General features: G+C 47.3%; 1 protein-coding gene and 1 long non-coding RNA gene across 2 annotated transcripts; one reads left to right on the plus strand and one right to left on the minus strand.

The window, feature by feature from the left end:
- Positions 1-1,080: 1,080 nt before the first annotated feature.
- Positions 1,081-2,591, minus strand: LOC140525951 (uncharacterized). Its single transcript, XR_011974167.1, has 2 exons — positions 2,290-2,591; positions 1,081-1,986 (listed from the first exon to the last, which is right to left on the minus strand). It is a non-coding gene; the product is annotated as an uncharacterized lncRNA (long non-coding RNA).
- Positions 2,592-5,605: 3,014 nt separating this feature from the next.
- Positions 5,606-11,260, plus strand: KIFC1 (kinesin family member C1). Its single transcript, XM_072641758.1, has 11 exons — positions 5,606-5,694; positions 6,960-7,094; positions 7,385-7,484; positions 7,740-7,793; positions 8,037-8,093; positions 8,311-8,711; positions 9,157-9,924; positions 10,149-10,439; positions 10,534-10,607; positions 10,759-10,834; positions 11,079-11,260. Exons 1-11 carry the CDS (start codon positions 5,650-5,652, stop codon positions 11,121-11,123), a joined length of 2,046 nt encoding a protein of 681 aa, XP_072497859.1. The 5' UTR covers positions 5,606-5,649; the 3' UTR covers positions 11,124-11,260.
- The last annotated feature ends 502 nt before the right edge of the window (positions 11,261-11,762 follow it).

An 11,762-nucleotide genomic window follows, 5' to 3' on the forward strand; every position in this document is an offset into this window, starting at 1 on the left:
CAATGGCTATTGATTAAATATGGTAGCTAAAATATGTGCTCCTCTAGGTGAGCCTGAGTCAGGCTCTCAAGATGTTGGCTGTCTCTTTTCCTTCTTCCCCTGAGCATTTGTGACCAAACAATCATTCTGAGATGGGAATTCCTGCCTTAGTGGCAAATTCGTGAGTTTGAGATGTTGGAAGCTCCCAAGTCCCTTAGTTGATGTTGAGAGATATTTTGATGACTGATAGGAAGATGAACCCAAATCAGGCTAGGCTCCTGATTAGTCTCCTGACATGCATAAGGTCTTGTGTCACCACACTGGGTAGAGATGCGCTTAACAAATCAGAATGCAAGAAAGCAGGAGACATCAAGATCTCCTTTAGTACCATTAGCTTAAGAATACCAATTTCAGCCTGGGCTTCAATATTGGAGGCAGCAAAATATACTGGAAAAGAACACTAGAAGGAAGGTGTAAAAACAAGCACCCTGACATCCAGGAGGGCCTGCTATCACAGGTTCTTAGATCTGCTTTTCTAAAAGGACAGGTAACTTTGGGGGGGGGGGGTGTCAACAATCACTTTAGTCAAGCACATGTATCATTCACTTAGTTCAGGGGAAAAAGTCAGCACCCTGAACTTCAGAGAAAATACAGAGAAATCAAAATCAACAGACATGGCTTCCAACTATCTGACATAAGCAATACATCATAGATCAACAGACAGATCCAACTGTCTGACCATTACATACATACATAGTTACCATAGAGAGAAGCACCAACACCTAGGTTTTCAAAGCTGGGGGGCTGCTTAGCTGCTTACCAGTCTCATCTGGCACACAAACCTTCTTTCAAAAACTAAGCCCCAAAGTAAAACCACCCCTCAGAGTCTTTACACACTTTTTAGAGCCAGAGAGTATCAAAACCCTAGAGAACCAGTGCCTCATTAGAAAATTAACAAAAGGTGTGGGTCTCCCCTAATCAAGCTTCCCTTAATGGGTAGGCCCATTAAGGGGTGGGGCAGCTCTTTAATCTCATTAAGAAGCAAAATTATATTAACAATAAGCAAAAATGCATTCTCAATACAGAAAGGAAGTCAGGAAACATGGACTTTAGTATTGTTTATTCAACTAAGAGAGGTAACTAAAACATCTGAGATGAGCATGACCATGGCAGTACAGAGGACAGTTTGACTGGGGACAGGGTAGACTTGAGCTGAGATTCAAAGGCAGTTAGACCCTTGTCCCAAAGAATCAGGGTGGAAGTTGTGACTTGAGTAGGGGGCTGGGAGTGGGCCAGGGCTGTGAAGGGATAAGCCAGTAGATGAATGACTACATGACATTTTCAGACTCAGTTATCCCGGAAAGCCAGGAGCGTACTGGAGCCAGCTCATAGTGGTGGATGGGGACAGCCTATTGTTAAACTCTCAGGATGAGCATTTGAACCCCAGAAATCAGCAAAGTCTACAAATTAGGATTTGATTTGTTTTATTGATTGTCTAGACTTATGAAAGTGATGAAGTAAATGTTAATAATGCACATTAAACTTGAATGTGTATTTTTTCCCCAGCACATGAGTACCCTGAGAAAAAGCACCACTGTACCCAGCGGTAGCCCTCCAGCCACTAACTGGCTGCGACAGTTGGGCAAATTCAGTAATTAGTCATTAAATACCTACTCTCTGTGGGTCTTGGCTTTCTTCCTAAAAGGCAGCAGCTAGGTGGCGGGGGCCTGGGCCTGGAGTCAGGATGGCCCCCTTACCGCCCGTGTGACCCTGCCTCAGTTTCCTCATCTGTACAATGGGGGTGATGACGGTCGCCCCTGCCTCCCGGGGTGCTGTGAGGATAAAAATGAGGTGACTGCAAAGCCCTTAGCCCCGTGTTAACGACGATGAGGATGAAGAGGAAGGGCGGTGACGCGCTGCCCACGCCCAGACGGAGGCAGATCGCCGCGGGACGGGGCGTTCTCCCGCTGTTTTCCCTTCGGTCCGCTCTCTTCTTTCACAGCCTGCCTAAAGCGGCATACAGAAAACACGTTTAACACGGCTGCACACGGATAACCCACGTCTGCTGGCTTGCCGGAAGAGGAGGAGGGAAGGAGAAGGGCAGGGGGAGGGAGAAAAATCCGGAACTCAGAATCTTGTTTTAAAAATGAATGTTGGGGGAAAAAAAGGAAATGAAAGGCTCGGGGTGAGACAACTACCGGAAGGGCTCTAACAGCCTAGGAGCCAGTGACGTCACCACGCCCACCCGTCACCGACGCTAACGCGTTGGTTTTAGAGAGATCCCGTTAGGGCCGCGCCTAGAGACCCTACCTCCCGGTTCTGATGGGGCGGAGGTCAAGTTCTGCCTCCCCGGCCTATGACCTTGGGCAAGTCACTCCCCTCTCGGCACCCGTAGGCAGCCCTCTGACGACGGGGGGCACACGATACGCGTCAGTACCAGGCGCTCCCCGTGCTTGGGAAACCTAGATCGGCTTAACTCGGACCTTAGAGCTAATGCTTTTCATTGTTTCCACTCAGAGGAGCGCGCGGTCATGCCCCGCCCCACGAGGCGGGGTGGGATGGGTGGGCCACCTTTATAGGGCCGACACTTTACTCCCGTCACCGGCCGGCCAGCCGACCCTTCTTAGGTCTGCGCATGCGCTTGGTAGCCCGCGGATGCCGGCAGTGGGGGAGGGAGAAGTCGGAGCAGCTAGAGGGAGAGAGAATGAGGAGGGGCGGTTCCTAACGGAAAATAGAAGGGCCCTCTACCCAGCGCCCCGGGAAAGCCGAGGGGGCGTGTTCTCCACCGAGGCGGGGCGGGGAGAGATGGCCGGAGAGACGTTGCGATTGGTTCAGGGGTAGAGGAGGGATCTGTGATTGGCCACAAGCTGCTGGTGGGGTTTGGTTGGCTGGAGAGTCGCGGATTTGAATTTAAAAGGGTTAGGTGGCGCCGACGCCTGCGGATTGTGCGGGAGGCTGGGATGTTTGGAGATATAATTGGGGGTCCTAGAATGTGTATTGTTGGGTGGTAGGAGGGGGAATCCTCCTCGCCCCGCCCCCTCTCCCCTACGGCACCTTCCCTTCTCCCGCCTTGGGTCTTGACGGAACCGGAATAGGAGCAGCTGGTGAGTGAATGGGCCCGCGACTCGCGACTCCCGGGCTCGGGACTGGGGGGGAGGCTTGTCCACGGGGGCTCGTGGGAGCCCTCGCCGTAGGCCTGCCCTGGCCAGGGACCGGCCAAATCCCCATCCCCTTCTTCTCCCCTCCTCCCCCGCCGGCCAGGCCCCAGGTGTCTCAGGCGGGTCTCTGCAGAAATTGCCTCCCCCGTGACGTGTGTGTGAGGGTGCACACGTACTCTCGCTCGGGGTCCTTGGTAGTGAGGGAAGATCGGCCTTTTCCTGTCCCCTAACATTCCACTTGTCCTTTGGGAGAAGAGCTGAAACTGGAATCGGAGGAATGACTTTTGTTTTTAATTTAAAAAGGGGCTGGAGGGTATGCCCGGGTGCCGGCTTGCAGCAGGCGCTTAATAAATGCTTGTTGACTTCCCTTGTGGATCCGGGGCTTGCTTTTCTGCCGACGGCCAGTGAGCCAGTATGACGTCAGGCCAGTGACTTACCCTCTGGGACTCCCTGTTGTCTTCTGTTGAAGCAATTGAACTAGGTGGCCTCTAGGATCCTTTCCAGTTCTAGGTCAAAGGTTCTCCTTTGTGGTCTTTAAGAGGGCACCTCACCTGACAAACTGGATCCCATATGTAGAATTGGAAGTGACCTCAGAATTTCTCTAGGCTCTCATTTTATGAATGAGAAAATAGTGGTTAAGTGACTTGCCTGAGGTCTTACAAGCGACAAATATCCGGGTGAGGACATGAACCCAGGTATTCTGGCTCCTAATGTAGAGCTAGCTCCCTTCCCTCTGATTTAGAATGGGGGAGAGGGGCTGTTAACATATGAGCATATATATGATACTAGCACAAATTTCCCTTTTACCAGACCAAAGTGTCCTAAGTACAATACAGCTCGGTTTCAGCCCATGGGATTAATTTATGTTGTAGAGAAGATGAGGTGGTACGATTGAAACACAGGTGTCCGTTGGAGAGATCCCTAATATTGTCCATAGTCTGTTTTAACTGTGACAGCATATTTCATTGTTGGACAGCTTCAGTTGTTCCCTATTTAAACTGTATTCTGCCTCATAATTTTTGCAGAGAATTTTTTTCTCTAATCTACTTTTCATATATTTGAAAACTATCATATCTCCCCACTTTCTTTTCTTCAGGTAAACTACATCAAACTACTTCAACTGGAACTCGTATAATATGGTTTCTAGACTTCTAAAAATCTTGTTCTCATCCTAGCTTTCAATCATATCCTTAGCAAGCAACAAATACTGTTTGGAAGAGACCCTCTGAAATGTAAAGGAGAAAGACTCCATGCAGGGTTTCTTAAAGATCCTTTTTCAACTTAAGATAATGGGAATTGTGGGGTCACTGTGTCCTGAATTTCTAGCTGGAAGAATAACTCTAACTCCTTTATAACGGTATCATTTCTAATGCAGACTTTATCATCTACAAAGTACTTTATATATACATGCAAAATAAACCTGTTACTATTCACTTTGAATGTGAGCTGTATTGAAACCTTCATTGAGCACACTGCTGTGGACTGAAGCAAGCTGGGTGGTTTGGAGAAACCATTTATATATGGATTACCAAATTGTTTCAGTTATACTTTGCCCAAAGAATGAGAAGTTGATTATGTTAATATTTTTGAGAAGGTCTTAATCTTTCTTTTCATTGTTCTGAGGTAATAGGGTGATGTATTCATCTTGCCCTGTGACCTTTTTCCCAACCAATAGTCCTTTTTCTATGAGGACTGAATCCAGAAAGGGACCTTGGAGGAAGAAAGCCAATCAAATGAGATACGTGTAAATCAATTAGCACCATGTCTCAGTGTATAGTAGGAGCTTAATGAATATGCCTGTTTCCCTCCCCTTCTCCATTCCTACTGTTAACAACCCTAGGTCTAGCCCATTCATTTTATACCCAGATTATTATACTTGGTTCCTAACAGTCTTCACTCCCTCTAATCCATGATACTGTTAACAACCTCCCTAGCATATTCTTTGGTAAGTATTGGCCTCTACTCAAAAACCTCTAGTAGATTCCCTTTGTCTGTGGAATAAAACCCCAAACTCTTCAACCTTATATTCAATGCCTTCCTTATGATCTGGATCCTACCTGCCTAGGCATTTTAGCAGCCTGCCAGTTCAATGGCATTTACTATGTAATACTGCAGGAGAAAAAGACTAATGTGAATTTAGACTGCATCAATATATGTACAACATTAAGAACAAGTGAATTAATTGGAAGGGATCTCAGAGGCCATATTGTCCAATCCATACCTAAACAGGAATTGTTACTATCAAGCCCTTGCTCCAAGAACCATAATGATGGGAAATCTACCACCCAAGGCAGCCTATTTTAGTTAAAATTGTTAGTAAGTTTTGTCTTATGTGTGTGTTCGTCCTTCATTGCCGAAGAAGACCATGCCATCAGAGAAATGATGACATGACTTGCACTTGACTTTGTTTTGAGTGAGGGAGGGCTGTGCAGATCACCAGCCTCACTTCTCCTCCAGAGCCATCTGAATCCAGTGACCAGATATTCATCAGGATGACTCGAGATGACCCAGGATGAGGCAGTTGGGGTTAAGTGACTTGCCCAAAGTCACACAGCTAGTGAGTGTCAAGTGTCTGAGGTGAGATTTGAACTCAGGTCCTCCTGACTCCTGCACTGGTGCTCTAACTGCACCACCTAGCTACTCCAAGTTTTGTCTTATATCAAGCATGAATCTCCCTTTGCACTTTTAAGCATTACTTCCACATATATATTCTGCCTTATGTTTGGAGTTTTGTGTCTAGTTAGGAGTGCTACATTTAGGGGCATTGACAAATTCAAGTTTGCCCAGAATGGGGCAACCAGGATGGTGAAAATATTGGAGGCCATTCCATGTAATGATTAGTTGAAAGAAACAGGAATGTATAACCTGAAGAGGAAAAGACTTTGGGGTAGACATGAGAGCTGACTTAATTTAATAACCCCTTATTGCTTTGTGAAGGACTATTACACAGAAGAGGAATTACTCTTTTTTTTTTTAAACACCAGAGGACAGAAATAAGTGGTAGGTAAACATTATAAAAGAAAGTTCATTTTGGCTTAGTGTAAGGAAAAACTTTCCTAACCCTTAAAACATTAAAAAAAAAAACCCCCAAAAAAACCCCAAAAACAGGCTGCCCAAGGAGGTAGTTTTTCATCATCCATCCCATCACTTGAAATGGTTGAGTGGAGGACCACTTGCTAAGGATGTTGTAGAGGGAATTCCTGTTCATGTATTAGATTGGCCTATGTGATCTCGAGTATTTTCCAACTCTGGAGATTCTGCTTTTATCATACTTTGACTATCTCATTTAAAGCTATTACCCTGTATCTCAGCTCTAAACAACCTGGTTTACTCATTTCTTCTGTATAATGGTTTGGTTTTTTTTTTTTTTACTTCCTACATTTGCCCCTTACCTGGAATGCCCTCCAAGGCCCAACCCAAGTCCTATTTCCTTCATTAGGCCTTTCTTAAGCACCCTTAAGTTTGATAATTCTTCTGAACTCTTATAGCACTTCTTGTCTATACTATTCATTTAATATAGGATGAGAAGGTATGTGTTATGATATCTAGAGAGAACAGAATATAAAGAAGGAAAGAATACCAGAATATACATTAATATATCTGTCCCAATTCCTTAAGTAAATCATAAGCTCTTGAAAAACTGATTCTCATAACTTTTATGTGCAGGTTACCCAGTACGTTGTTCTGTGTGTGTAGTAAGCTTTCAATAGATATTTGCTTCTGATAACAAAAGGGAGGTAGTTAATAGAAATGTGAGGCGGTCAGGAAATGTGGGAGTGGCAGGGAAACCAGGAGGTCTGAGTGGCTTCCTTTTTCTTATAGAAGTTATCACTGATGGAAAAGGGGAACATGGAATTGAAGATGCCCCCGGACAAGGCCTCATCTTCTCAATTGCCTATGCTAGGCCGTGGTACAAAGAGAAGACTAGATAAAGAGAATGCCCCTGAGCCGGAGAAGGTGAGTTGGACTGTAGATATGTGAGAGCCTGGGCAGGGAGAAGAGAGAACTGGATTAGTTGAGAAGGGTGGGGAGCCCCAAGGGGGGTGGGTGGGAAAAAGTTCTCTAAAACTATCCTTTATATATATATTTATTTTTTCCACAGTTAAAGACAATATTCAACATTCTTTTCTTTTTTTAATTTTGAGTTCCAAGTTTTCTCTCTCTCTCCCACCTCCACCTTTCTGAGATGGTACAGTAAACAATTTGATATAGGTTGTACATGAAAACTTTACTTTCTCTTTCCTCAGAAGCGGATTCGAGGTCCTGGAACAGCAGTAACTATTGCCATCTCTCGTCCCAGGGTCTCCACTGTGGCCACTATGCCCAGGGCAAAAAAACAGGAAGCAGGTAAATAAAATACCTGTAGGTTTGACAGATGACAAAAGAATCCAGAGTTTCATCTTTCCTATTTCATGTAATTACATGACCAGAGTAATTCTGTCTTAGGTTATACGTGCAATAGGAGATGAACATGTCTGAGAGGAACGGGTATATTATCTCTTCAGAATAAGAGGTCAGCCCTAGGCTGGCTCTTATATTCTTTCCTGCATAGAAACTGCCCTGAGGATGCTCCCTATCACCTTCTTCCTTATCTCCTCGCAGCCCAGAAGGCTCCCCTAAAAACAGGACCTTGGCATACTACAACGGCCACCACAGGTGAGTAGGCATCAGTAGCTAGATCTCAGGGAAACAAGCACAAGTTGGAAAGGGAAGAATGATGGAGGGATTTGGCTGCCTGTGAATCTGAGCTTGATCTCAGCTCTGCAGCTTATGTCTTAGGTGAACTTTGGCAAGGTAAACCTCTGGACCATAGTTTGCTCTGTAAAATGAAAGAGTCGGTCACTATCAGCTCCAAATTAATTGATGTTATTGAAATTATTATCTCTTATCTTTGTACAGATGTGAAGAATAGGAAGCCAGTCTCTGCAGTCTCTACTGTCTCTGCACCAAAACCTGGTAAGTGGCTAATCTAATCCCTCAGGTTAGGCAATGTACCACTTACAGAGGGAATAGCAGTTGTACTGAGTGCTCTACAAAAACCATTAGCCCATTTCTGTCTCCCCTGTGAGATAAAAAGGAGGGAATGGGAGTTAATGGTGTTTGTTGCTCACTGAAAGGAGAAGAGAAAGGAGCTAGAGTTTTCATTCGCCTTGCTACTCTTTCCCATACCTAGTATCAAGAATGTCCCCTACAAAAACAAGGAAAGGATCTAGCAAGCGTCCAGCCTGGGATGTGAAGGGACAACTGTGTGACTTACGGAAGGAGTTCAGTGCCTGCCAGGTACAGACTGAGGTTCTAACCAGGGAGAACCAGGAACTCAGGAGCCAGTTTGGGCAAGCTGATCAACAAGCCAAAACTCTGGAGGCTGAGAACAAGGTGTTGATTGGGGATCTGACGGAGACTCGGGCCCAAGCTAAGCAAGACCAGCTGGAGCTGGGGAAGTTGAGGGCTCAGGTCCAGGAGCTGGAAGCACTTCTGCATACTCAGAAGGGCCTAGTTCAGTCATTGCAAGAAGAGCGGTTACAGTTGCAAGAAGAACGAAGGGATCTGGCTGCTCGGCTAGAGGTACAGGAGGTGAGTAACGCTTGGGTGGACAAAGCATCGTCCTGTGTGCGTTCACATGGAATTCTTGCTGAGCCTCCGCTGGGGGATGTTTGACCTTCTCCCTTTTACTTGTGTCTTGGAGTGTGTCCTCCCTTCTCAGAGTTTTCATCTGAGCTGAAGGCCCCTTCCCTCACTTTTGAGCTGTGTCTTTCAAGGAATTTCCCTTGCCTCATGCAGTTTCTTGTAGCTTGATTTTGATTTCGTTTTCTCTCCTCTTTCTTGCCATCTGTAATATTCTCCTTGTTCCCTTTCTTCCATTCTATCTATATATCCTTTCCTGTTGTGCCTTACCCCATCTTCATTCTTCCTTCTCATCTCACCAGTTACTCTGTTCCCTCTCACAGTGTCCACTCTTAATACTTCCCTCCATACTTTCTAACCCCTCTTTCTCTCTTACCTCTCTGACCTATGCCAGGCACAACTCCAAGAATCAATGGCAGCTCTGGCCAAAAGTCAGGCAGATTTCACAGCCCAGGCAGACTTGTTGGCCACAAGGACAGAGCATCTGCATGGTCTTGAGATGGAGCGGCGGTATCTGCACAACCAGCTGCAAGAGCTCAAGGGTAACATTCGGGTTTTTTGTCGAGTCCGCCCTGCTCTACCTGGAGAGCCCACACCACCTCCTGGCCTCATCCTTTTTCCTCCTGGGTCTAATGGAGCCTCTGAGCCTTCCACTCGACTCAGTCTTACTCGGCCAAGTGATGATCGATGTAGCATCATAGGAGGGTTACCAAGTGCTCCTGCCCGCTATGACTTCTCCTTTGACCGAGTGTTCCTACCAGGGAGCAAACAGAATGAAGTGTTTGAAGAAGTCTCCCTGCTTGTGCAGTCAGCCCTGGATGGTTACCCTGTGTGCATCTTTGCCTATGGCCAGACAGGCAGTGGCAAGACATTCACGATGGAAGGAGGGCCAGGAGGAGACCCGCAAGTTGAGGGGCTGATCCCAAGAGCTGTAAGGCATCTGTTTTCAGTAGCCCGGAAGCTGGAGGCCCAAGGCTGGAGCTACACCTTTGTGGCTAGCTATGTGGAGATCTACAATGAAACCATCAGGGACCTGTTGGCCTGTGTGGGTGGGGCCCAAAAGTGCCAGGGGACTGAGTATGAGATTCGACTGGCTGGCCCTGGAAGTAAGGAGCTTATTGTCACCAATGCCCAATATGTCCCCGTTTCCTGCGAAGAGGAGGTAGGGAATGAGGTAGACAGAGAGGGGATAAGATCAAGGGACAGGAGAGGAGACTGGGAAGTGGGGGGGTTATAGGAAAGATTTGGGGCTGTGGGAAGTTGTCAGATTAGGTGCAAGGTATTGGGAGTGGGGGAATGTTCTACAAAAACCAAGAGTTGGGGAAAGAATATATGTGTGCTCACTGAGAAGATATTGACAATGGCAGTCTCGCTCTCCCAATTCAGGTGGAATCCCTGCTCCATCTGGCTCGTCAGAATCGGGCAGTGGCTCGAACAGCACAAAACGAGCAGTCATCGCGAAGCCACAGTGTGTTCCAGCTGCAGATTTCAGGGAAGCACATGGGGCAGAACTTACACTGTACAGCCTCTCTCAACCTAATAGATCTGGCTGGGAGTGAAAGACTAGATCCTGGCTTGTCCACTGGCCCTGGAGATCGAGAACGACTGAAGGAGACCCAAGCCATCAACAGCAGCCTCTCTACACTGGGCCTTGTCATCATGGCCCTGAGCAATAAGGTAGGAGCAAGGGAGATTGCAGCCGAGCCGTTTGTTCTGAGATATTAAAATGCTGCCTTGTCCCGTTGTAACCTCCATCTCCCCCACAACCCAGGAGTCGCATGTGCCATACCGGAACAGCAAACTCACGTACCTGCTGCAGAATTCTCTAAGGGGCAGTGCCAAAATGTGAGTAGTAAGAATAGGAACTGATAGACTAGCTTGTTAAGGATGGAAGAAACTTGCAGACTGGCTCTAAGCAACACTAACAGGTGTGAACCAGGGCCGGAGGAATGTCTTGAGAATGTTGCCTTTGTGCTAAACCCCTTCTCCCACCCAGGCTTATGTTTGTGAATATCTCCCCATTGGAAGAAAACTTCTCAGAGTCCCTCAACTCCCTGCGATTTGCCTCCAAGGTACAGACATCTCCCATGGGTCCTTTGTTTTTCACTTCTGTCCTGTCAGTCCCTGGCTCTTTGAGGGTGTGCCCCTCCCCCTTTGCTGTTTGCCAGTTAGGCTCACTATAGCTCTCCTCTTTCCCCGGGCTAGAGTGTCTGGATACCTGCTTCCAGATTTCCTTAGGAGGTCTGGAAGGGTTGTATCCATCCCAAAGGAATTGTTCTGGTGCTGACACAGGCATCTCTTCTTTTCCTCTCCCAGGTAAACCAGTGTGTTATTGGCACTGCTCGAGCCAACAAGAAATAGAAGGGCCATCTTTGGTGTCCTGCGTGTATGTGGTTTTTATGTATGTTTAAGGGGATATTTTTAATTAGAGTGGTAACTGAGTTTATATAACTAGGTGAATATAACCATGTATCACAAAATAAAATTATCTTAGCACATGTTCTCGGTGATTTTATGTGTTGGTTACTTTTGCTGAATTGCCCTCCCCTTGTTCTTTAAGAACTGATGCCCAAGAAGGGATGTATTTGGAAATGCAGGCAAAGGGCCCTTAAGAAATGGCTTTCTTCGACCACTTTCCCGGGAAGTTTCTTTCTGGAAAGCTGGGGTAAGGGGCCGAGCGATTTGGCCAGGGATCTCCTGGTGCCGCCCTTGGCACCGTCCCCGTCTGTCCGTCACTCGGAAGGTCCGCGGCGCGCTCGGGGCTGGCAGCTCCGGCCTGGGCCGCGGCGGGCCGGGCTGACCGCTCGGACGATGCATGACTCAACGCCCGCTCCCGCTGGAGCGCCCCATTCAAACGGCCCGGGCCCCGCCCCGTTTCCTTTCCATTGGCTCTGCCTGCGTTAACGCCCCCGGCCCCGGCAATTGTCCGACCGCTCCCCTCCGGCCCTCCTCCTTCCTTACTGCCCCGCGCCTCCCGCCCTCCTGCGCCTGGGGAAGCAG

This window comes from Notamacropus eugenii, chromosome 2 (genome assembly GCF_028372415.1).
Source record: "Notamacropus eugenii isolate mMacEug1 chromosome 2, mMacEug1.pri_v2, whole genome shotgun sequence".
Classification (NCBI taxonomy): Eukaryota; Metazoa; Chordata; class Mammalia; order Diprotodontia; family Macropodidae; genus Notamacropus; species Notamacropus eugenii.